This window comes from Colletotrichum destructivum, chromosome 2 (genome assembly GCF_034447905.1).
Source record: "Colletotrichum destructivum chromosome 2, complete sequence".
NCBI lineage: Eukaryota > Fungi > Ascomycota > Sordariomycetes > Glomerellales > Glomerellaceae > Colletotrichum > Colletotrichum destructivum.
Window position 1 is genome coordinate 3,404,873 of NC_085897.1, and position 21,873 is coordinate 3,426,745.

The 21,873-nt window shown below is 53.5% G+C and overlaps 10 protein-coding genes across 10 annotated transcripts; 6 read left to right on the plus strand and 4 right to left on the minus strand.

Moving 5' to 3' along the window:
- Positions 1 to 2: 2 nt before the first annotated feature.
- On the plus strand, positions 3 to 394 carry CDEST_03249 (uncharacterized protein). Its single transcript, XM_062919408.1, has one exon. The coding sequence runs from the start codon at positions 10 to 12 to the stop codon at positions 391 to 393; it is 384 nt and encodes a 127-aa protein (XP_062775459.1). The 5' UTR covers positions 3 to 9; the 3' UTR covers position 394.
- Positions 395 to 430: 36 nt separating this feature from the next.
- CDEST_03250 (uncharacterized protein) lies at positions 431 to 1,915 on the plus strand. The gene is made up of 3 exons (XM_062919409.1): position 431; positions 489 to 1,606; positions 1,709 to 1,915. Exon 2 carries the CDS (start codon positions 517 to 519, stop codon positions 1,513 to 1,515), a length of 999 nt encoding a protein of 332 aa, XP_062775460.1. The 5' UTR covers position 431; positions 489 to 516; the 3' UTR covers positions 1,516 to 1,606; positions 1,709 to 1,915.
- Positions 1,916 to 1,918: 3 nt separating this feature from the next.
- Positions 1,919 to 2,852, minus strand: CDEST_03251 (uncharacterized protein). Its single transcript, XM_062919410.1, has one exon. The coding sequence runs from the start codon at positions 2,236 to 2,238 to the stop codon at positions 1,969 to 1,971; it is 270 nt and encodes an 89-aa protein (XP_062775461.1). The 5' UTR covers positions 2,239 to 2,852; the 3' UTR covers positions 1,919 to 1,968.
- A 399-nt stretch (positions 2,853 to 3,251) lies between these two features.
- On the plus strand, positions 3,252 to 6,084 carry CDEST_03252 (Putative Wax synthase domain-containing protein). Its single transcript, XM_062919411.1, has 2 exons — positions 3,252 to 4,972; positions 5,025 to 6,084. The coding sequence occupies exons 1-2, from the start codon at positions 4,264 to 4,266 to the stop codon at positions 6,014 to 6,016; spliced, it is 1,701 nt and encodes a 566-aa protein (XP_062775462.1). The 5' UTR covers positions 3,252 to 4,263; the 3' UTR covers positions 6,017 to 6,084.
- On the minus strand, positions 6,071 to 6,512 carry CDEST_03253 (uncharacterized protein; the record flags this gene model as incomplete). Its single annotated transcript, XM_062919412.1, has 2 exons — positions 6,071 to 6,244; positions 6,330 to 6,512. The coding sequence occupies 2 exons, from the start codon at positions 6,510 to 6,512 to the stop codon at positions 6,071 to 6,073; spliced, it is 357 nt and encodes a 118-aa protein (XP_062775463.1).
- Positions 6,513 to 7,742: 1,230 nt separating this feature from the next.
- On the plus strand, positions 7,743 to 9,302 carry CDEST_03254 (uncharacterized protein). The gene is made up of 3 exons (XM_062919413.1): positions 7,743 to 8,546; positions 8,615 to 9,038; positions 9,110 to 9,302. Exons 1-2 carry the CDS (start codon positions 8,440 to 8,442, stop codon positions 8,943 to 8,945), a joined length of 438 nt encoding a protein of 145 aa, XP_062775464.1. The 5' UTR covers positions 7,743 to 8,439; the 3' UTR covers positions 8,946 to 9,038; positions 9,110 to 9,302.
- A 2,750-nt stretch (positions 9,303 to 12,052) lies between these two features.
- CDEST_03255 (uncharacterized protein) lies at positions 12,053 to 14,148 on the minus strand (the record flags this gene model as incomplete). Its single annotated transcript, XM_062919414.1, has 3 exons — positions 12,053 to 12,154; positions 12,215 to 12,922; positions 12,988 to 14,148. 3 exons carry the CDS (start codon positions 14,146 to 14,148, stop codon positions 12,053 to 12,055), a joined length of 1,971 nt encoding a protein of 656 aa, XP_062775465.1.
- A 1,014-nt stretch (positions 14,149 to 15,162) lies between these two features.
- On the minus strand, positions 15,163 to 16,170 carry CDEST_03256 (uncharacterized protein). The gene has a single exon (XM_062919415.1). The coding sequence runs from the start codon at positions 16,123 to 16,125 to the stop codon at positions 15,904 to 15,906; it is 222 nt and encodes a 73-aa protein (XP_062775466.1). The 5' UTR covers positions 16,126 to 16,170; the 3' UTR covers positions 15,163 to 15,903.
- Positions 16,171 to 18,249: 2,079 nt separating this feature from the next.
- CDEST_03257 (uncharacterized protein) lies at positions 18,250 to 19,158 on the plus strand. Its single transcript, XM_062919416.1, has 2 exons — positions 18,250 to 18,596; positions 18,653 to 19,158. Exons 1-2 carry the CDS (start codon positions 18,310 to 18,312, stop codon positions 18,840 to 18,842), a joined length of 477 nt encoding a protein of 158 aa, XP_062775467.1. The 5' UTR covers positions 18,250 to 18,309; the 3' UTR covers positions 18,843 to 19,158.
- An 859-nt stretch (positions 19,159 to 20,017) lies between these two features.
- CDEST_03258 (Putative SANT/Myb domain-containing protein) lies at positions 20,018 to 21,659 on the plus strand. The gene has a single exon (XM_062919417.1). It carries the CDS (start codon positions 20,439 to 20,441, stop codon positions 21,300 to 21,302), a length of 864 nt encoding a protein of 287 aa, XP_062775468.1. The 5' UTR covers positions 20,018 to 20,438; the 3' UTR covers positions 21,303 to 21,659.
- Positions 21,660 to 21,873: the final 214 nt, after the last annotated feature.

Here is a 21,873-nt window from a genome sequence, read left to right on the forward strand (position 1 = left end):
GATTTCGACATGATGGCCGACCAAGAAACCCGCTTCCTGGAGAAGCTCGCCGTCGCCTCGGCGTACCCGGACACCTTGCTCTGGCAGGATGAGGAGGCCTCGGCGATCAAAGAGCGGCGCGATCACTACGCCGAGACCAAGACACGGATATTTGATGCGGTTCTAGAGCAGCGGGAGCCGCTGGCGATTCTCGACGTTGGGGCGAACCACGACTCTGGTCCCGCCTCCGGTGAGGTTGCCGGGACCAAAGCTGACAGCTGGCTCACGAACCTAACATCAGAAAAAGCACCGGCTTCACATCGCACGCGGAAGTGCAAGCTGAGCCTTGTCCGCGACGTGGCGGGGCTTCGAACCAAGTTGTCATGGCCGAGCCCAGCCGAATCTACGACATAGCATAGCGGTCTTGTGAAAGATCCGCCACTGCGCGTCACGTGAGTCATCCCGTTCGAAGCAAATAGCTTATGTTGGGATATGCTGACACAATGAAGCCTTCTCGAACGTCTTTGGCCGACTTCGATGACGCTCCACGTCGAGGAAGACGTCCTACTAGAAATACTCACGTATCACCAAGTTCCGGCAAATTTCCTGAGCTTCCTCACGAGCGGTAGCGAAGCCTGGAGCTTCGCCAGTAGCATAAGTTTTGCAGGATTCGTTGGTCGCTCGACGCTTCAGCCTCTGCGACGGCAGCCGAGCCTCATGGGACTAGGCCGCAGCGGCACGCACGTGCAAGTTTGCCTCACGCTGTTCAGCATCCGCGAATACCCTCTCCACGCGTTGCCCAGAGAGTCCGATCCCGAACGGACGCCTCGGTGGGAGACGCACTCTGCCGTCGTGTACCTTCACTTCGATTTTGTGGAGGGCACAGCGGTATGGTTGCTCGTGAGCCCGAGGTGCTATCATCCGGAGAAAGGCAAGGGGACACAAAATCTGCTCTGGAATACGTTGAAGGGTGGCCTGGCGAGCGACATGTCTACGCTTACGTGCCTCGATATCCATGAGCGTTTTCGTGTTAGTCTGAGCTGTCTCCTTGCCGTCGCCCGGTGGTCTATTGGAATGTTTTCGCATCATCTCCAAGACACGGAGAGAAGGCTATCCGACCTGGTGAGTCGCAAGTTTTCGAGATGTCAATCGAGCATGGCTGTACACGCCCAAGACCTGCGGAGAATGGCTTTTCTGATGGAATCACGGTACGGCGGTGTTCTGAGAGCCGAAAATAATCTTCGGGTCCTCCGGCGGCTTCTGAAATTCATCAATGACGAGGTGTATGGGGACCTCGAGGTTCTGGAAGATCGCCAAGCCGACAAGATCCGTGTGCATGTCCAAGACTTTGCAGAAAAGGTAACGTTGGTGATTGAAGAACTGCAAGACTTGCTGGACAGGGCGCTAGCTCTGGATAAGCTCGCCAAGAACCGAGAAGTATACGTGAGTGGCGCGGCCCGGGATGAGGTGAGAGACACGGAGCTGAAAATCGTAGATTCAACGGCTACAAGCGCACCACGCGAGTCAGCAGACTAAGACAATCGCCGAGCTGACAGCAGAAGACTCGTCTGCGATGAAGCAATTGTCTTTCATAGCCTTGATTCTGTTGCCGGTTACGGTGGTGTCGGTAAGTTGAGAAAACCCCGGTGGATGCGCGGGCGGGAGGTAGATACGGGGATGGAAACCGAATGCGCCAATGGGATGCTGACACCAATGACCGTGTGAGCAGGCCGTGCTGAGTACGGACATTGTTAAGTTTCAAGATCTTGCGAGCGAAAACGAGAAGAAGGTTACCGGAAGCACGTCCGAAAGCGCCGTTCCGATTTTCAATTTTTCGGTGGCGGCGTTCGGAACATGGGCTGTCGCGAGCGTGCTCATGACGATTGCGACGATCATCCTCGTCAAGTCAATAGAGAATCGCGGGCGGCGCAGCACTGGCAGGGTCGGTGGCGGTGGTGGCGGCGGTGGCGGCGAAGGTGCGAACAATTGTTACACGTGGGCTTCTCGGGTTAAGAGATGGATGCCGATCGCGAGGGACTCGGCCGGGCAAGACAAGTCTCGGTCAGACACAGAGAGGACCAATATGGCGGCAGCACTGGCATCCGCGTCCTCGATGCACAGGGCTCCGACAGTCACCAAGACGGTATCGAACTCGCCAGAGGTTCCGATGGTGGACGAGGGTGTTTCCGGCCCAGTCAGGGATCCTCCGACGTTGACGTCGAGGTCATGGTGGTTAGGTGCTGTCGCTTGGGAAACCATACGGCGCCCCGAGAAGGGCAAGATGAGTGTCACGGCAGCGACACCTTTACCCCGATGGGATCGTCGACGAGATGGAGGGCGAGACGGAGCACGAGGTGCTGGGCAGGCAGAGGGTTCGTAACCGCATCATCGTCTCAGTGCTGATTTTTAAGCACATGGTACCGCAAGTGTGTTGGTTTGAGGGACAAAGTTATCCGAAAAGTAGGGTCGCAACCTAAATCTGATCAGAATCGAATAATACAATACAATCTGGCTAAGCAGGTTAACGATTCGATGTCCTTTGTCCCCCCCCTCCCCCGCGCGCCTTCTACTGCCCTTTGAACGACCAAGGTTGAGACTTTGGGTTGACAGCATTTGGCTCCCGTGAGCCGCAGCCTTCTTTTCGCGTCGCTTCTCTCAGGTCGTTTTCTCTAGGGTTGCCACTTTCGATCCGGGCCGTCGTGGCCAGCCAAGCAGCGCCCTCGTACCTCGTATGTTTAGGCTGACAGGGATGATGGCGCGGGCGGGAGCTTAATTTTGTCCCTGTACGAATACGCACTGCCCTTGCGGAAGACATGTTTGTTTGTTTCCAGGTTGTTCACGCAACGCGTAAAAGGGATGGGAACAGTGAATGGTCGCTCCTGTCTGTGCTGAAAAACCCTCAATGACGCTGGTGCATTTACATTGTACTGTAGTGCTGGTTGCCGGTGCTTGGGGGCAGGAGGCATCATTGGCGAATCAGACCATTGCGAGCAGTTAGTGGGGGCGCTGGTCATGATTCGTCACCTTCAGTCCGGGCAGGGCCCACCCCGCCTCGCCGATGAGTGTTCAGGGAAGGACCCATCACCTCCGATGCAGATGCCGTGATGCCGTGTTGGTGAGGTGGTTACTATACCTGCACAGTAGGTGATTAGGTGGTGGCGGCCCGGAGACGTGACGTGGGGTTCCTGCACTTTTGCCTTTTTTCCCCCCCATGCAACGGGGCGCGAAAGAGGTGCCTTTCTTTCTTTTGCCTTTTGGCTTGGGCAAGCGAATGACTACTGGACTCCGGCATTTTCATCGTCCGGAGGAGACTCGATTGACGTCAGACGAAAAGATGCGGCGACTCGAACCGACTTTTTAAGCGACACAAACACAAAATTCTAAATGCGAGAGGATCTAACGCGGTCATTGCCTTTTTCTGTTCGTCCATTCGTCCATTCGTCCTCTCTTTTCCCCGTTATTGCCCCGTGTTGCTACGTCGCCCGCTAGGTGTCTGACTTCATCAACCAACCCCGATACTCTGCCCATCCTAGCTCGCATTACTTGTGTCATCCCATCCACCCTTCTTTTCACCATTCTGCTACCTATTTGAGATCCCCTTTTTGTTTCCAAAGGGGCAAAACAATCCCGGCCTACCATGCGTCGTGGACGAAGATGAGAAGAGCCGACACGCACACTCCCACACACTCTCATACACCCATAAACCCTTCACCCATCTTACCCACACACGCCATATGTCGCACACCTTCAGCCCATCGCATTCACGGTTCCGAGGCTTTAAACTATTCATCCCTTCCCCCTGTCCTATCTTTCTCTTGCTCGGCTGCGGGCTGTTGATCTCTCCCGCACTGCTCGCTTTCCAGCCGTACTCGCGTTCGGTTCTTAGACGTGCCCAAACGAAACCACGAGGTATCGGGAAGTAGCTTGCATGATACTCCTTGCTCCGGTATCAAACATCGAGGTCGGGGGCGCACCATCTTCCCTACAGCATTTCCCACGAATTGCTATTTCCAACCTCCTTGGCTACAGGATCCTGGGGTTTTTTGCCCGTACCGGCTCACATTAGCTTCACGCCTTTGGAGGGTTTGCTGTGTCTCACTCAGCTTGGGGGATATCCCGAGTCAGACATACAGACAGCCGTGGCTACATTTACGTTTATTTATACGTCCTTCTGTCCCCTTCACCACCACTGTCTTCTCAGCGCCTAGAATCTACAACATAAAGATCGTCGGGACTGACCCAACTCTTCACCGTTGAAGAAATAACCTTGCAGCGAAAACCATCATGGCAGCTGGCATCACCACCACGCTAGGCTTACCCGACCTCGCCACGCCGGTCCTCGCCAACATTACTAAGCCAAGTCTCGCCAACGTCAGCTCTCCGGTTCTTGCTACCATCGTCCGCGACACCTACCGCGCTGCCTTCAAAGCCCGCGTCGCGGCCGGCGAAGCGAGGCCGTTTGTGCTGCCGTACGCCATATTTGCAACTTTCATCGTACCCATTCTATACATGACCATCCCGCACACGAAGAGGCCATGGCTCTACCACGCGAGATGGCTTGTTCTTGGTTATATCATCATGTTCAACCTCGACATCTTGAAGGACACCTCCAGCACGAACATGTCTATGTCATATACTGCCGGTCTATCAGCATTTTGGGGAATCATGTCCAACGTCACCATGCTGGTGTTCACGGCTCCGCAGTTTGATTACGAAAGAGTCGTTCGCAGAAAGGCCACGAAGCCAACGTCGTCATCGAAATCCTCCGAGCCTTCTAGCAGATCAAGCTCACCCGGAGATCGCTCTGCCTCGCCGAACGTACCGGGCCTCAGAAGGCGAGTTGGCAGCAAAAAGCGAAGAGCTGGCCGAGTAACAGCGCCAGAGGTCAATCTCGACGAGTACGAATATTACTGGCAGGCTTACCCCGAGAATGGCACTTTCCTTGAGAGACTCGGCTGGGTAATTGACCTCTACACCAACTTCAGGGGAGTCGGTAAGCGTCATCGTCCTCCCGCATCGAAATGAGCATCGCTAACCAGAGACAGGTTGGTCTTGGGCTGTCCCGTCGGTCCCCAGTCCGGCTCCACCATCTCGCCCGGGCACGGGCGAGATGGTCAAGATGGACACCATCCCGTTAGAGACATTCGCTGGATGCCAGACCTACAAAGACGAGAACGAATTCTTGCGAAGGAAGCTTATCCCCATTGGGTTTGCATACCTCCTATTAGACATATTCAAAGTCACCATCATAGAGGATCCCTACTTTGTCCTCGGCAATAGTTCATTGCCTCTCCCTCCTCACCTCGCGGCTCTCCCATCCTGGGTTCTTCCTGTGTACCGACATGCTGCCGTCATTGGCGCCATATACTCTGCTCTGGTCATGGTCTTCGGCGTTCATGACCTTTTCCAGTACTACGCTCTCAGCAAGTTCTTCCCCATGCGGGGTGAGCTGTGGCAGTATTCGACAGTGTTCGGCTCCTTTACCCAAATTCTGGACAGGGGCTTGGCTGGCTTTTGGGGTGCTTGGTGGCATCAGACCTTCCGGCACGCCTTCTCCGCGCCGGTCAACTTTGCCGTGAAGCATGGCTATTTGGAAAAGAGGGCGCGGAGCACGAAGATGATTGGCATGCTGATTGCCTTCCTTCTGTCGGGCCTGCTCCACGGTGCCGGAAGTGTCAGCTCGATCCCCGAGACGAAGTGGTGGAAGCCTGCCCTCTTCTTCTGGCTGTCAGGTGTAGGCGTTTTGATCCAGCAGTTGTTCTGCACCGCTCTGAAACCCCATATCTCGAAGCTACCTCGAGTCTTAAGGAGGCTTGGAAACCTTCTTTACGTGGTCGCGTGGCTGCATGTTACCGTTCGGTCGCTGGCGGACGACTTTGCGCAGACCGGTCTTTGGCTCATGGAGCCTGTTCCTCTCTCTGTCGTAAGAGCGTTGGGATTCGGACGTGGTGAGGTCTCTTGGTGGAAGCCCGACATGGAAGCGATCGGTCACTGGCATACTGGACAGCACTGGTGGGATTCTGGATTCAGTTACTAGAGCATTGGCGCAAGTCTCATCGTTCATTCTGTACAAAGTAGTGTTCTTCACATTTCATAGATCGAAAGCGTACTCCTCTTCTTTTTTCTTGAACTCTGCCTCTTTAGCATCCTCCACGCCCTTGCCGACCCGGACCGCTCCCTCCTCTGCGGCCCTGATGATGCTTTGCAGCCTGTGCGTGATGGCTCGCCGGCCCTCGTCGTTCGGTCGTCGCGAGACGCTACAGTACTACTTGCTGCCCTCAGAAGACTAGAAGCCAACCAGTCAGCCCCTCTTCCGCGCCGTCTGTCCCCGGAGTCATGCGCCGCCTCACCTCCTTGACGCGGATTGCGTCATCGGGGAATCGCTGCTCGGCGACGTGCCTGAAGTCGGCCTTCTCCAGACCCATCTTTCCGGTTTCGAAGGTGTAGTGGCCTTTTTGGTCACCAAAAGGACCTTTTATGATATTCTTCACCGGTTTTTCGGGCGTAGTCTGTCGTTTTTTGGCGGTCGGCATCTCGGATGGAGGAGCTCGGAGAGAGATCCCGCTGGGCTTGTGGAGAAAGGATGTTTGGTCTGGGAAGGTCTTATATGGCAGGTATCTAGGCAGGATGACTTTGGGAAGAAGGATTTCCCAAACTAATGAGTGCTTGACTGGGCAGGCCTGCTTTTCCTCGACGGCAAGTTTTGTGCCACAGTTGTCCCTCTTTTTGCCATTGTTATACGGCTTAAGGAAGGAGTAGGTGCCGGGTTTGGAAGAGTTCTAAGATGAGAGGCATACCAAGAGTCAGGTAGCTTGGTCCTCCTCCTGCCAGTACATGGCTACGGATCATAACTTGAGTTATGAAAAGCATAAGCCCTGAATTACGACAGAGGCAGGTACAATAGTTTATCCGTCCACTTCTTCCTATCAAGTCAAAGTACGACTCATTTTGCTCTTAGCGACTGCTCTCTTGTCGCGATATATCTATAGCAGCCCCCAAGACTCAAGACTTGTCTAGGATATCCTAACAGTTTTAGGATTATATCTACAGTACCAGCCCTGCAATAAGTAGTATGATAATTGATAAAAACATGAGGTGTAGCTAAAACATCAGTAAACCCTGTGCGTGTAGCTATCCCAAAGACAATGCGCCAGCCCAAACTCCGTAGCTACATGAACAACTTCGTTCCGTCGTTCAGTCACATAAGACCATACCCAATGGAGAACTCGGGATCCCGTCCGCTCTCCCATAGATAAGCAAGTGAGGGCTGGCAGGTGGGCTGTAATCGGTTGACCTCGTTGTCCACAGACCAAACCATCTACTACGATGCATGGGCCTGGGTACCATCTCCATCGTCCACGGATCCGGACCAGGCAAGGTTCTCTTTCACACTATGCTAGCAAGTTCCGTTCACATGCTCTCAGCGGCTGGACTAGAGTTTCTCCTGACGTGCAACAATCGCAATGGCAGAAGGGATGCTGGTTACCCGGCTGGATCCAAGTCAACGCCACGACTTACGGTCGGGGATTTTTGCAATGAAGTTTGACAATGATCTCTTGTAGCCATGGTTCGCTGTGCGTCTGGTCCTCCCTAACCTTTGTGGCACCGTAAACCCTGACGACACACAAGCTTGCTAGTAACCGTGGACGAGGATACGTGAACATGGGCAGTGACTCACCAGACCCTTCAAGGTGCCAAAAGACGATTTTTGCACCAACCCCATGTCTATTCCTATAAGAAGCTGCACCGCCCACAGGAAATCTCCCATCACTTCCATCTTCCTTAGAACTATTTCCCATCGCATTACGACCCAATTCCGAGAGCACAAGAACCGAGGGCCTACAGAAGGTTTACACCACTCCCAAGAAGATCAAGCATGAAAAGTACAAGAACGTCATGATGCAAGCCCTCTTGATCAGCTCGTGGCACACGGCCAGGTCGAACAATGTCAAGGCCAAGCAGCCCCCCTAGTCAAGTCCAAACAAGACCCAGATTAAGCATGGATAGGAAAAGAAGAAGAGCATCATGACCCAAGCTTTCTTGATCAGCTCGCGGCACACAGCCGAAACTAGCGGAAGCCGACTACCAGAAGTTCGTCAGGGAAAAGAAGAATAAGTACTTCAAACGTGCGGCACGCAGTCTGTTGCGTGAGTAGGTAGGTGAAGAAGATGGATACAGGATGGATAACAGCCCAACAGCAGTAGGACTCAGCATCGCCAGAGATCTCTTCTTCATCCCGCTGGACCAGCCGGCGAAGACAATGAAAAGAAGAAGAAGAAGAAGGAAGAAGAGTCCGACCTGGATAGAGTGTAATACCAGGTTAAACAGAACCCAAAACTGTGGCCGCCTTACCTTCGAAGCCTGGCGGGGTTAGTGAAAGGGGGACCGCCAGGTCCGTCGTGCCCAAGCTCTCTTGATCAGCTTGCAGCACACAGCCCACTGCGAAAGCAGGTGAAGAAGATGGATAAAGAGGAAAAGAAGAAGAGGAGGAGATGTCGGGGGGGGGGAGGCAGACATTTATACCCTTCCAGGGAGGGCCCCAATCAGCTAGAACATGGAGACCGGTGGTAAGAAGCAGAAGGAGTGATGTTTCCCGACGAACCGATCAACGCAGCACTAACTTCCTGCCAGAGAGGCGCAAGACGGTGAAAGAACTAAAGGCATGGCAGGAATGGCGCGCATCGTCAGTGTTGCCTGAAGGCAGGAAGGGTGACGGAAGGGGCAGTGGTCAGGGAGCCGGCTCGCAGAAGGTGGCCCAGAACCTTCCCATTTGTGTTCCCGGGCGGCCCTTGATCAGACAGAACATGGAGGACAGGGAAAATGCAAGAAGCAGAAGGATTGGTCTTTCCTGGCGAACTAAACAAGGCAGCACTGGCATCCTGTTAGGGAGGCACGAGACGGTGGTAGGATGGATCAGAGGCATGGCGGAGCAAGAGTGGCGCGCATCGTCATGGCAGGAAGGATAACAGAAGAAGGAGTGATCATTGAGCCGGCTCGCAGGTGATCAAGAACCTGACGATTCGTGATGGTGTAGGAGGGAAGCAGGAAAGCAACCGACGGTAAGTCCTTCGGGCGTGATGTGACGCCCCCCTCCCCTCCCCAACGTATCCCATATTGATCATGTCACTAGGAAGGACGTCCAAACCGGCTGGCATCACATCCATCAAACAGCAAAACCGATGCTGCAGGAAGATGAATTGAGCAGCATCTCAGAGGTGGAAAGGTGCAGTGAGGGGGTCATGTAGCTTAATTGGTGGCACCAGTGGTAGGGAGCAGACACAGAGATGTAGGCAAGGCATATCGTTCCTTTGGGCCATCTTCACACTCGACGGGTTTGGTAGCAGCATGAGAAAATGAAGGATACCGTACGCTGCTGGGGAAGAACCTGCATTCTAGCAATCCGGTGACAGCATCATGTTTCTTCCATCAACATTCCATCAGCTCCGTCCCAAAACAAAATGACAAATCAACATACAACACCAGGTATTCGCTGGTCGTCACCGACCCAACTACTAATCCGGCCACCAGCGAATACCTGGTGTTGTATGTCTTTTATTATTTTTCGTCTTTTTGGTAAACCCTATCGCCCCCCCCCCCCCCCCCCCCCCCCTTCCCACCCGTTCTCACGATCTTGTCCTACTTTGCCGCCCTTAACCTTTTCCCAGCCATTGTGGTTTCATCCCCATTCTCATTTTTATTTTTATTTTTTTGAACGCCTTTCTACTATCGATTTGGTGCAGCTTCTTGCGGCTGTATGTAGTAGAGAGCTGCGTTGGTGTGGATGCTGCTTGGTTGCTCGTCTCGGCAGGGTCTGCAGTGGCGATAGGCGTCGTTGTTCGTGTTGATAACAGGCATACCGACGATGCTCAACTTCAAAATGCTAGCATTGAGAGTAGCTACGGATATCTCACAGTCTTGTTTCGGTTGGATGAGGTTAACCACACGCATCCTGTCAATCTTTGCTTCGAGTTGCCGTTTCGCGGCCTGTCGATTATTGCGCCGCGTGCTGACTCAAGGAACGAGTTGACCGATTTGTCGCTCGCATGTGAGATATCGAGTGGGGGGTGATATCCGGACGAAAAGAGTACGTGGGACAACCGATGAGGGAGGATATCACGTTTGAAAAGATATTTGCGATCATTCGTACACCACTCCATAGGCCCCTTCTCATAACCCATCAACCGTTGCCTCCTCTGCCTCTTGTAGGGTTACTACATGCAAATCCTCTTGCAAGAAGAGAAGACGTGGGCGTCATGATGATAAGACAACAATCGCTAGGTAGATCGTGCTCGTGCTCGGTCTGGTAAGTGTCCATCGTAGAAAAGGTAGCCAACCCACGACCAAATGTACGTATCATTGATCCTTGCTACACTCGGATTCACAGTTGCTTCTGCAACTCCAGTACAGTAGATGTATTGTATTCAGAATTTCTGGCGTCACGATGTTACAAGTTCGCGACGAGCGCGAACCGTGGAGGCACCGGTCCGTTGACATGATACTTCCCTGCCACATTGCGTGCCATGCAGGTTTTATTTGGGGGGTCATGTTGAGTTCTCGCTCGCGATGGAATGTGAGTTCGCCTCCAAGGCCGAGATTTATGGTTGTGTCCTTCGTATCAAAGGCTCTGGTTCGGCTCTTCCATTGAAAAAGAAAATGAGAAATCAGCACCCAAGTCAACACGAACTAGAAGAACCGATGCCACTGGCGCCTTGGACTAGGAGACAGTGCCAGAAACTCTGCAATGAGAGATGGCCGGAGGTATTGAATACGTTTTGCGATTTTCTAGGGGGATATGCAACAAGATTCGTTTTTTACGTATTACTCCCTTCGTTGCCACAAGTTCCCTCCACTTGTATATTTGCCCCTACCGCCTTCTCGTCGCCATGGCTGTCGGTTCCGGCAGGGATGTCCGAGAGAATAGAGATTGTCCGGGGATTACCGGAGTGGCGCTCCATCCAAGACGAACGACTAATACGCCAAGTCTTACGAACCAACAATACGACGGAAACAAACTAGTACGCCAACGTCTTCTTGTAAGCACCTTCTATGTCAACATGCCAATAAAATCTACTCTCGACGGGTCTACTCTCGACGGGGCTCGCCTCTCTCGCGGCTGGCCAACCCCAGAGGATGGAACCAGAATTGGATGCAAGGCTTGGAGCAGGAGGCTTTGAAGAACAGACAGCGTGGCGTTCGAAGAAGACACAAATACTGACCCGTCGAAGCTGAGTTCATGGCCACCGCATGACCTCACAGATCATTTTGTCCCATTTCTTTCGACTTTATCCGTTGAGGCGTGAGAGAATCTGACGCTTTTCGGGCTCTCGCGCTTTCTCATTAGCCAAAACAAGAATTGGTCGACTTCCTTGACGCACTTCCAGACATGCTACCATCAGCTAATCTCAGCTTCCTTTTCTTTACGAAGAAGAACGGTAACTACAGAGAGCTGCTCGCTAGTATTTGTAACGATCCAGGATGGCCGGAGCGAACTGTGAACCCCCTAGACTCAGAAGTTCCTTTCTAAATGCACATCAAGATATATCACATATTCACTCTCACGAGAAGCAAAACACACCGAAGCAAGTATAGTCGATCTCTATGTCGATTTTTGCAAGCTGTTTAACTAGCCCTGAGAGCCCTTGGTAGCAAGGAGCAAGGTAAAGAAATGGGGGTATCTGAAGCCGGAGCCAAAAACCAAACCCAACCGTCGTCCCAAACCCTTGACCGTGACCCAACGCCGATCTTTCCTATCGAAAGACGATTCTTAACTGAGGGGGGTATCTCGAAAAAACTATCGAACCCAAACCTTAGGCCGACCCAACCCTGGATTCCGACTCTGCCAACGCCAGAAACCTCCGATGCCAACCTCCGATGCCAAGCCGTGAATAGAAGAGACGAAACAGCAAAAGAGAGTATGAGGGTTGAGACGAATCCACGAAGCAAAACCAACTCCGTCCCAGTCTTATCACTGAATGCGAGTCCGAATTGACGTCGCAAAGAGTATAGAGACCGTATACGGCAACAATGACAGCAATATCCTCTCTCTCTCTGCAATTCGGATGGAACGATCCCTTTAGCGAGTGGAATTCTTCATGTCGACCAAGATGTTTGCCATTTGGACGTCCGTCTCTCCGATCTTATACTTGAGACCCTGCTGGGAGACTGGCTTGATGGTCTATTTGTGCAAGTCAGCAACCTTCTTGCGACCTCTGCCAGATAGAATCCCTTTGCTTACCTCAATTCGCAGCTCATCGGGGACGTATGTGGCTTTGTCTTGCATATCCTTCTCGGTGGCATCGATCCAGTTCTTGAGGAGGCCGGTGCCTTTGATCTTCAGCCTCATCATGACGAGGTTGGCGTAGCCACGAAAAAGCTGCATGGCGGCAACGTCGCCGTCAGTGCGCTTGATACGGGTAAGGGCCATGTTGCTGACCCAAGCTCCGTGGATGGCGTTACGGAGCTCGATCTCTATATCCTGCACCGTGCAAGGGCCAGTCAGCGACAGACGCAAACGGACCTTGTTCTCGATGGCGGCAGCGAGACCCTCGAGATCGGCCGTCACAAAGACGCGGTTGGCGTCGCGCTCGGCCGGAGTGATCTGATGAGATGCGCTGCGGATCGAAGCCTCGGCCTCCTTGATCGCGTTGGTGGAGGCAGCAGCAAGCTCGGCCTTGCTCGCCGGGATGAACGACTGCGTCGAAGTGTTCTGACGTTTGGCGGCGGGAGCCTCCTCGACTGGGACGGCAACGGCTCGCTTCTTATCATCAGCCGGGCCTGCGGCGGCGAGAGACTCGGTGGCCTTCCACTGGCCCTTGGATCCGGCACCAGGGTGAAGTTCGGGCAGGCTCATGGCATCATAGCCAACGACCTGCTGAGCATACTCAGGACCGTGCAGATAGGCGTTGCCGCCGTAAACGGCACCCTTCTGAACGAAGCCAAAGTTCTTAGATAACATTATTAGCCAAATGCAAAATGTGTGTGAGGCGGGGCGAGAGTGTTTCATTATACCTTGGCGTCGCGAGTGACGGAAGAAACGTCGGGAGTGATGGGAGCGTTCTGGACGAAACCAGCCATCTTCAGGCCAGGCTTGGTGTTTTGAGCCTCATCAAAGATGTCGCCGAGCTCTTCAGCGTCGCGCTGCTTCTTGGAGTTGGCCAGGCGCATTTTCTCGTACGTCTGAATAGCGGCAGTGCGGACGGGACGAGATTTGGCGAGACCAACGGAGGTGATGGGGGTATTTTTGATGGGAGTTCCGATGGGTTCAGCCGTCTCGCCGTCGTCTTTCTCGGGGGAGAGAGAGTTGGCAGAGGGCTTGCAGCTGAGATCAGCGCGCAGGACGTACTCCTTGTCCGAGGAGCCGGTGCTGGAGGGATCCATCTCGTAGTCAGGATCTGAACCGCTCTCGGAGATGACGATAACCTTCTTAGAAGGTCTCTTGGATTTCTTGGTTGGAGTTGACAGTGTAGGCGCAGAAAATTTGTTGCTCGTGGGAGTGGTCTGTATAGTACGAAAAAGGAAAGTAGGTGAATAATCAGTCTCAGGCCACAAGTGAATGGGTGAGCGGGTATGGTGAAGCGGAGGCGTTACCTGAATTTTCTTGGGACCGCCAGAGGAACCAGTAAGGGCCGGTGTAGCCTTTCCCTTGACTTTATGGGATGAAGAGGTTGTAGAGCCACGCGTGTTGTTGACGGCCGACGAGGAGCCAGCGAGACTAGCGGGCCTCTGCCGGACGGGAGTGGCCACCACGGTGGTGCCCTGGGCATCCAAGCCAGTGCTGGACGCGATGATGTTGGTCTTCGTGGGGACATGGTTGGGGTCGTTAGCAACAATGACAGAATGGCGCTTCCACTCAAGCTCATCAACAGTCTTCTGCGGATGATCGGGAATGAGATCCATGTGACCGGCAACCACACAGTCACGGCAGATGGCAACGAGGCATTCGACGCACGCCTGATGAGTGACCTGATCATCAGCTTGCTTCTCGCAATGATCAACAGCGACCTTGTTGCAGCCGCGGCACTCGACGTAACCGCCCTGGCTCGGCGCCCACTGGTGACAAAGTCTCTGCTTCATCCAGACCCCCAGCTTACCCTCACCATTAGTATGGTAATTGGTCTTCTTGTGCTGCCGGAGCTGCTTCATGCCCTGAGTGACGATCTTGCTGTCCATGACGAGCGATGGTAATGCTAAGAATGGATATTCCGAGAATGAGAGTAAGATACCAAATGCCGTCTTTCGAACAACTGAAAATAGAGGAGACGAGAGCAGCCGGAAAGGATGCAAAAGCTGTGGTTGGTGATGATGGGACGGGGTAAGGTGAAGGACGAGGGGAAACTCGAGTGGTGTCGAGGCGAAGAGTTTGAGTATGGAAACAAAACAAAACAGAGGAAAGGGCAAGGTCTAAAGCTGGGCAAGGAGCTCTCGCCCAGTCTGAACAGAAGATAAGGTAGCTCTCGCCAGTTAGGAGGACAGACGGGGCATACGGTTAATGAAGAGAGACGGAGTCCTCGTATTGCAAAGGAAGTAGGGGGAGAGGTTCTGGCCGTTTGTGGTGGGCATGAGTGGTTATCACAGAGGGAAGGACTCAGTGACAGCTCCGGACCAATCTCCAAAAGAAAGAGATTTGAAGATATCGATTCACAAATCACCAAAGAAAATGTATGTGACCATGATCACCTATGACGATACTTAGTAGTGTTCTTTCTATGAAGAAAGGGGTGACAACTCTTGACAGTTAAACATGGTCAATTGTTTTCACAAGAACCTTGTTTCTGGTCAGCTGTGAAGTCAATCTCTTATGTATGGCAACAGGGGCACGATAGTCTCATTGGGTTTCCTCATACAGAGTCATAAACTCGTGGACTTTGCTCAATCAGAAGCTGGGCTCATACCATAGCTCCATCAGGTTTGCTGGACGAAACAGGGGGGAATCACTCGGCAATGAGAGAGACCTAGGTTTCCGCCATCGTCAGCAATTGAACAATTAAAGAGAGTCAGCTTCTAACTGATAAATGTTAGATAATACCTGGAGTTCTAATTTATGCTGTGTGAATGCTAGTAACAAGCAACAGATATTCTATGTGATCAGATGTTAACAAATGGTGGCATTAGCAACCATGAACAAAGCTGACAGATTGGTAATGTCAAGAATTACAACAAAAGAACATGTGTTTTCTTATTGAGTGAGACTAAAGACAAGAAAAGGCTCTAGTTATGCTTTGGAAAGACGAAGAGGGGAAGGGAAGCTCTATCAATACAGAGTGTGGCATGGAGGAGTGAGACTCTCTCAGATCCTCTTCTAAATGAGAGGCATAAAAGACACGAGACACGTTCAACTTGATAGAGACAAGATAGAGACGCTCAGTGGGGGTCCGGAGAGAGAGCTACCGCAACTCTACGCAGGAAGATGATGCAAAGCATGGTTGTGACCATTTAAGTTCGAGAGTGCCTGTCCGTTGTTGTGTCGAAGTTGACACCACCCGCTCAAGCTTACCGAAACTGGGAGGCTTCTCTCTTTGTTTTTTGCTGGGATTCTACTTGACTGGAATGCACTTGATCTTACCCCGATGTTGCAGGGGCGAGACTGAGGTTGTACGGACCGCTATTACGCGCAACGTTAGATCGAAGAGGGCACTGAACATGATAAGATAGCGGTGCTGGATCAAGAAAGCATAAGACGACACTCACTAATCTTCAACAACGATTTTGAAACTCGAATAATGGGGATATGGTTGGTATAGATGAATAGTATCACCCGAAAATCGATGCAGCAATACAGATATTGTGCGTCCGAATGTCGTTGTGACTGAGCGCTGCCTTTTGACATCAGCACAATATAATAAGTGGTCAGACGAATTCTCACAGAAGAAGAATCGCGCGCTGAAACTAGGTGCACGAACCACGAATTTGGGCCTATTGCTTCGCCTATAAGGGCATTTGTTCTAATAGTACATGGGCGAGATACTGAGTAGGTCTGCACTTTAAAAGGGACAGTGATTTAAAAAAACACCACTTTGCGGCAGGGAACCAAGGAGTTCTGAAGACGAGGTAGCGCAAACCGAGAATAGTATTGACCGTCTGATGTAGAAGGATGTGGTGTTTAGAAGATGCCCATTTGAGGTCGTGTTCAATGAGCAGAGTAAACATCCATCAGGAACACGGCAGAACGATGTTCCGCGCATTAAAAGATTTTGGTCCATAGTCACCGGAGAGTGAACCCAAGTGCAAGTCACGAAGAGTGTACACGGGTTAGGGCTGAAATCAGAATCGGCTCCGTGGGAGGCAATTCAAGCTCCTCGTCGTCGCCAAAACGGGCGCTGCCGGGTAAGGTTGCGCAGATTTTCCGCACCAGGTGGACGGTCAGAGCTTCGCGGGATCGACCGGCAGACCCTTTCTGATCACGGGCGGCAGTGGGTTAGCTGGAGCGTTAATATCCCGCAATCGAGCGCATCCGATGGTTGCCAGGACGACTTTTCGCAACGGGTTTGCGCAACGAAAGAGATTGGCTGGCGGCTGGACGCGGAACGATAGTTACTATGGTGACTCGGGAGGGGATGCTGGCCTGCGAAAAAAAGATAGGTAGGGTCCACGAGAGGGCTGCGTTTGCGCACGACATCCGACGGGGAAACCCCCAGCCATGGCCAGAAACGACCACAGCCTCCGACCTTCTCCACGAGCCCACAATCAGACTGGGTCTAGAAGCCCTCTCGAAACAGGATGGCGGGCGCAACATAGCACTGCCCACGAGGTGAAGTTAGAGAGAAGAAAAAGTTGACGAGTGACGTTGGCATGGCGCGATACGTACCTTTCCAAGCGTCGACCCACACCGCCGCACCAAAGGCGCACTGTGTGGGATGAAACGGCTTGGGAACAATGAGCCAATGACGTGAGACGATGGGCCAGGCCCCCCTGCTGATTCGTCAATGGGTGCTGCAGACAATTAAACGCGACCCCGCTGAGAAGACGTGTCTTTGACGTGACAGACGCGTGCGGCTCGCGACGACGCGCCGTCGGCATCGTTAGAGTTTCCCAACGGGGCCGCCCACCTCTTCATTCCTGGTTCTGCTCTTTTCACCTGTCCTGTCTGATACCTTTTCCCGACGGCCGTTGGTGGTGTGGCGTCGAGTGCGCTGGGCTGGTTGAGTCACGACGGCGATCGCAGAATTTCTGTACCTTTCGGTGTGCTCATTCGGTCACTTGAATGGCGCTCTCACCTACTCCCCAGGCGGTGATGCCAAACTCGGACTTGGGATACCATCACCGTCTGGCTGTCTACGGGAACAGACGAAAGCCGTCGGTGACCTTCCACTTGATAATCGCGATATGAGAACGAACATGGCCGGCTCCCATGTCGAAATCGCGAAAGTGGGAAGAGGGGCGGGGTAGAGGGGAGCGATTACCCACGTTTCTGATGCAAGCCATTAAAGCCTGCCCCTCATTGAGTCAAGGGCTTCGGTACCCCCCCATTTGTTTCTGATACAATCGTTGCGCCCTCGTGGGGCATACGCTCTTTTGTGACAATGTGCCATCGAATGTCAGCAGCAGCAGCAGCGCACTATCATCACAATCACAGCTATCACACCGCCCGTCCACGCGCCCATAGAACCCCGTGGCCGCTTCCATGATGTCCCAAGACAGAGACGAGGTGTGTCACGAGGGCGGTTGATGGGTGACAAGGATATCAAGCATCCTCTGAAGCGGAAGTTTCGGAAGCAATCAATCAACCATTCGTGGCCTGGCCGGGAGCGGCGAACCCCTCCGAGTCATGTATCATTCGGACCACTCACTACAAGCGATGGCATGGCCAGTGGGTGTGACGAAATGGTCATTCGGGAAACCGCGTTGAAAACAAGCTTCCGAGAGGATTTGCTGCCTTCAAAGTCCCGACTGCTTACGACACATATCAAGTTGCAGCCGGGAAAGTGGTGTGCTAGGACCATAGACTATGACGCCGTCGTAGGAGCTAAGCAGAACATCCTTCGACACGAGCATTAAGATGGACGGACGAGGACTGACTCTGCTCAGGAGCCGTGGGCGGGACTGGGGATGTGGACCACAGGAACGTGGACAGCAAACCAGACGAAGGAGGCAGAGCAGCAGCTGGCCGGCCTACATACGGACTGCAGGCTCATGCCGCGGACAACTCGCGCCCGAGAACCCTTTGCGCAGCACGGTGCGTCCTCCGGAGTGGAGACCTGGGATTGGGCGAGGAAGTATAAATGGAAGCGGTGATCGGTGACACGGCATGGGAAGCACGCTTTACTCTCAAGACCCGGCTTGGAACACGAGCTGGACGGTTCCTCTTTCTGATCCACTCCTCGAATCTTCCGGATGGATAGAAGATGGTTTGCTTGCCTGTCAGCGATCGGCTGGTGCACTTCGCTTCCTAGACCAAGCGGCAACATGATCTTTGAAGCAATGCGCAACGACCAGAACCAGAAGAGAGGGGGACTTTTGATTGAGAGGAGTGTGAATCAATCATTGCCGAAAAAGATGGGCAGCACGCGCGTGGATAGACGCCTCCCCTGGATCAAGCTAGGCTCTGAAGAGGCTACAGAGGCGAGATGGACGAATGCCCGATCTCTCCCATTTTACGTGGGTGTCCCACGAAAGGGAGGGTGCGAACCGCACTATTTCTAGCACCATATTATGAGCTAACGTAGGCGACCTAAAGAGAACGAACAGACAGCGGCGTCTACTCTGCGTTTCCCGACGGCACGGGAGTTAAGCGGGAGGGGGCGACCCAAGGTGAAGAAGAGTCAAAGTTCGCGAGGGACCGACTGTCTTACATGACTTGCAGCTCTCTCTTTCGGCCGCAGAAGCACGAGGGAGACGGGTTTTGTCTACGGATACTAGTCCAGTGATTGTTATTGGGCAAGGGCGCCGGGGCCAAAGGAGAGACAAGGTGTAGATGAGAGGGATTGGTATTGGGCTAAAGACCGCCTTGCATGAGCGTGGAGAGAAAGAGAGGGAGTAAGTTAGTCGGAGCCCATCGAGGTTTAGCGCGAGAAAGAGGAGAGAGAGAGACACTGGAGATGGAGAATCGGAAAGGACACGATAGGCGAGACAGATAGAAAGAAGCAAGGAGCAAGGCTAAGGCTGCCAATCGGTGAGTAGTTGCGAGGTGTATTAGGGCACGCTTTGGTAGAGACAGGATCAGAGTCAAAAGATCGAGGTCAAAAGGGCTAAGAAGGGGGGAGGGGTGTGTGTTGGAATTGGAACTGATGGCCGTATTTGCTATTCTGAGATAACCCTTGCAGATGGACGACCGGATGAGAAAGAGCAGCTACTGCAGGTTAGCGAGGGAGTCGAGGGGGGGGAAGCGGGCGATTGAAAGAAGAAGCAAGCAAGCCGTCCCAGAGTCAAGGTACAGCCCGAGGGTTGAGACAAACAATATGTGCGCCCTCGAGACAGTGTGGCAAGGGGAGGAGTCGAGGTCAAGGTCGAGATCGCGAACCCATTCGCGTAGCGCGTCTAGCCGTTGGGGTCTGGAGGGACCTCGACCATACTTCTGTCTTTTTTTCTGGTGCTGTTTCGGGAGGCTTCCATCACAACCACTACCAACACCACAACCCCCGGCAAGGTGTGTTACGTGTCTGTACTGTATGGTCTGTGCTGAGAAAGGTTCGCATCGTTCTTGAAAAAGTAGGTCCACGCAGTCATTCAGTTGCATACACACGCCACAAACTCCCCAGCGGTTGGGCTCGTGGGAAGAAGACTTGACGGGATGGTCAGCTCAGAAGCTTGGGCTGTCCCTCTCTCACAAACAACCAATAAAACCACTTGAGGAAGTACGTACCGAAGATGCCCCAGACAGTGAAAGAGCTTGCATATAAGCACATGGTGACCCGCTTCCGAACACTGTGGGACCCACACCACACACAATATACGTGCAGTATGCAGCTTGCGCCCAGCCAGTGGACGAACCCTGTCAAGTGCAGGTTGACCCACACCGTCCGCCAGGAAAGCCATTTTCTCCCTTCCCAGACATATTAGTCCCCATTAATCCTCCGCCATCCCATCTGCCACCTGCCACTCACTCTTGCCGACATCCAGGTCCCAGCCAACCTTTCCCTTCTTCCCATCCACAACCGCCGCTCCCGCCGAACCCTCTCACCGACACACCACTCCTCAACTCCCTAGACACACATTATTGCTTCACCCGCATTCCTCACCATCGCTGAAACATACAGCAACCCTGAACCAATACTTCGGACGAGACGCTTGACCTCGCGACTAGCACCTTCACCCTTTAAACCCCTTCGCGCGCTCTCCCTACAGTGTCGCGGCGCATTCCTCCAAGACCCTTCGCCCCCGTCTCTCCTCCCGTCGCAAAGTCGCGCACAACAGCAAAAGGAAAGAGAAAAAAGCCTCCTTGCTGTCGCGAACCCGCCAACCCACATACACGAAATCGCATCTTCCAAGGCAGATCAATACAAAGCGCGTTTCTATCGCCCAACATGCTCATGCCTTCCGCCTTCTCGTGCGACACGTCGCAGCCGCCTCTCACGCGCCTCCAGGCCTCCCTGTTCGCATCGCCTCCCGCAAGCCCCCCATCCCTTTCGAACCCCGGCTTCGGCAACATCTTCGACACTTGCCGCTCCCTCCAGGCCCTCCTCTCGACCCCTCAACACCAGCCTATCGCCGCTCCCACCTACGACGCACAGCAGTACTCGCTGCCCACACCAGCGCAGCTGCCAACGCCGCCCCTTGCCCACGCGCCTCCTCCTCTAAAGCTTCGTCTGCGTTCACGCGCGAAGCAGGATGGCGGCGGCGTCAACAGCGACCACCTCGCGCGCAAGCGCATCGCGAAGCGCGCGGCGCCTCGTGGCGTGAACAAGCGCCGGCGCGCGGCCGACGATGACACGGACGGGGACGTCGAGAGCGACCTCGATATCTCGTCGCGGCGCCAATCTATTTCTGAAGATCAGAACCGCATCAACTCCCAGGTCCCCTCTTCACCATCCACGCCTAAGCGCGCGCGCATCGCGCCCGAGGCTATACCACTGGGCCTCGAGCGCTCCGACTACCACACACTGCACCTCCTCAATGGCGGCGAAAGCACCAATATGAAAAACACAGAAGAGACACAAGGCTCCAGCGTAGAGGTCGAGGCCGATGGGGAGCCATGGAGCGCCGAGGAAGACCGCATACTCGTCGAGCTCGTGCTCGAGAAGCTCAAGCTCAGCAAGACGGAGTGGCAGGACTGCGCACGCAGCCTAGGCAAGGACAGGAATTGCCTGTCACGGCGATGGAAAAGCCTCATGCTACAGGGGGACGTTGGTCTCAAGAGCCGAAGGACCAAGCTCCACGGCACCTGGTGATGATTTCCTTATTGTCGGCCTCCATCCGTTCATTTATTGTCACTTTTTTGGGTTTGCGACGTGTATCATTCCTGGTTTGGGGATGACACGGGATGCCGTATGTGGCTGGCGTGTGAAATGTCCGTTAACGGGGAAGACGCCCGGAATTGACGTTGTTCTGATTTGGGGAAACATTTTGGAGCGATTTACAGCGCGGCCTATCCTGAGCTTGATCTCGAGCTGCACCAGCTTTTGAGTTGGCAATCTTATCATCATCATCATCATCCTTTCATCCACCTGTGGTCCCGTTCCTCGTTCCATGTGCGCTGGAACACCAGAAGAAGCTTTCCCGTAGCTTGCAAGCCTTGTAGCGTTACGAACGAGAGACCAGTGACATACAAACATCCATCCGTCCCACGTTTCCTTTGTGAGCAAACTTTGCTGCCGCATGCGGCAGGACTTACATGCGGACGGGCCTACTCCCTGATATCATCTCGCGTTGCATGGTTCGGTACATGCAGCGCCGTCGACTTCGAGCCCGCATGCGTCGTGCGCCTTGTCTGTCTGTCCGTCCGTCCGTCTGTACATAGGT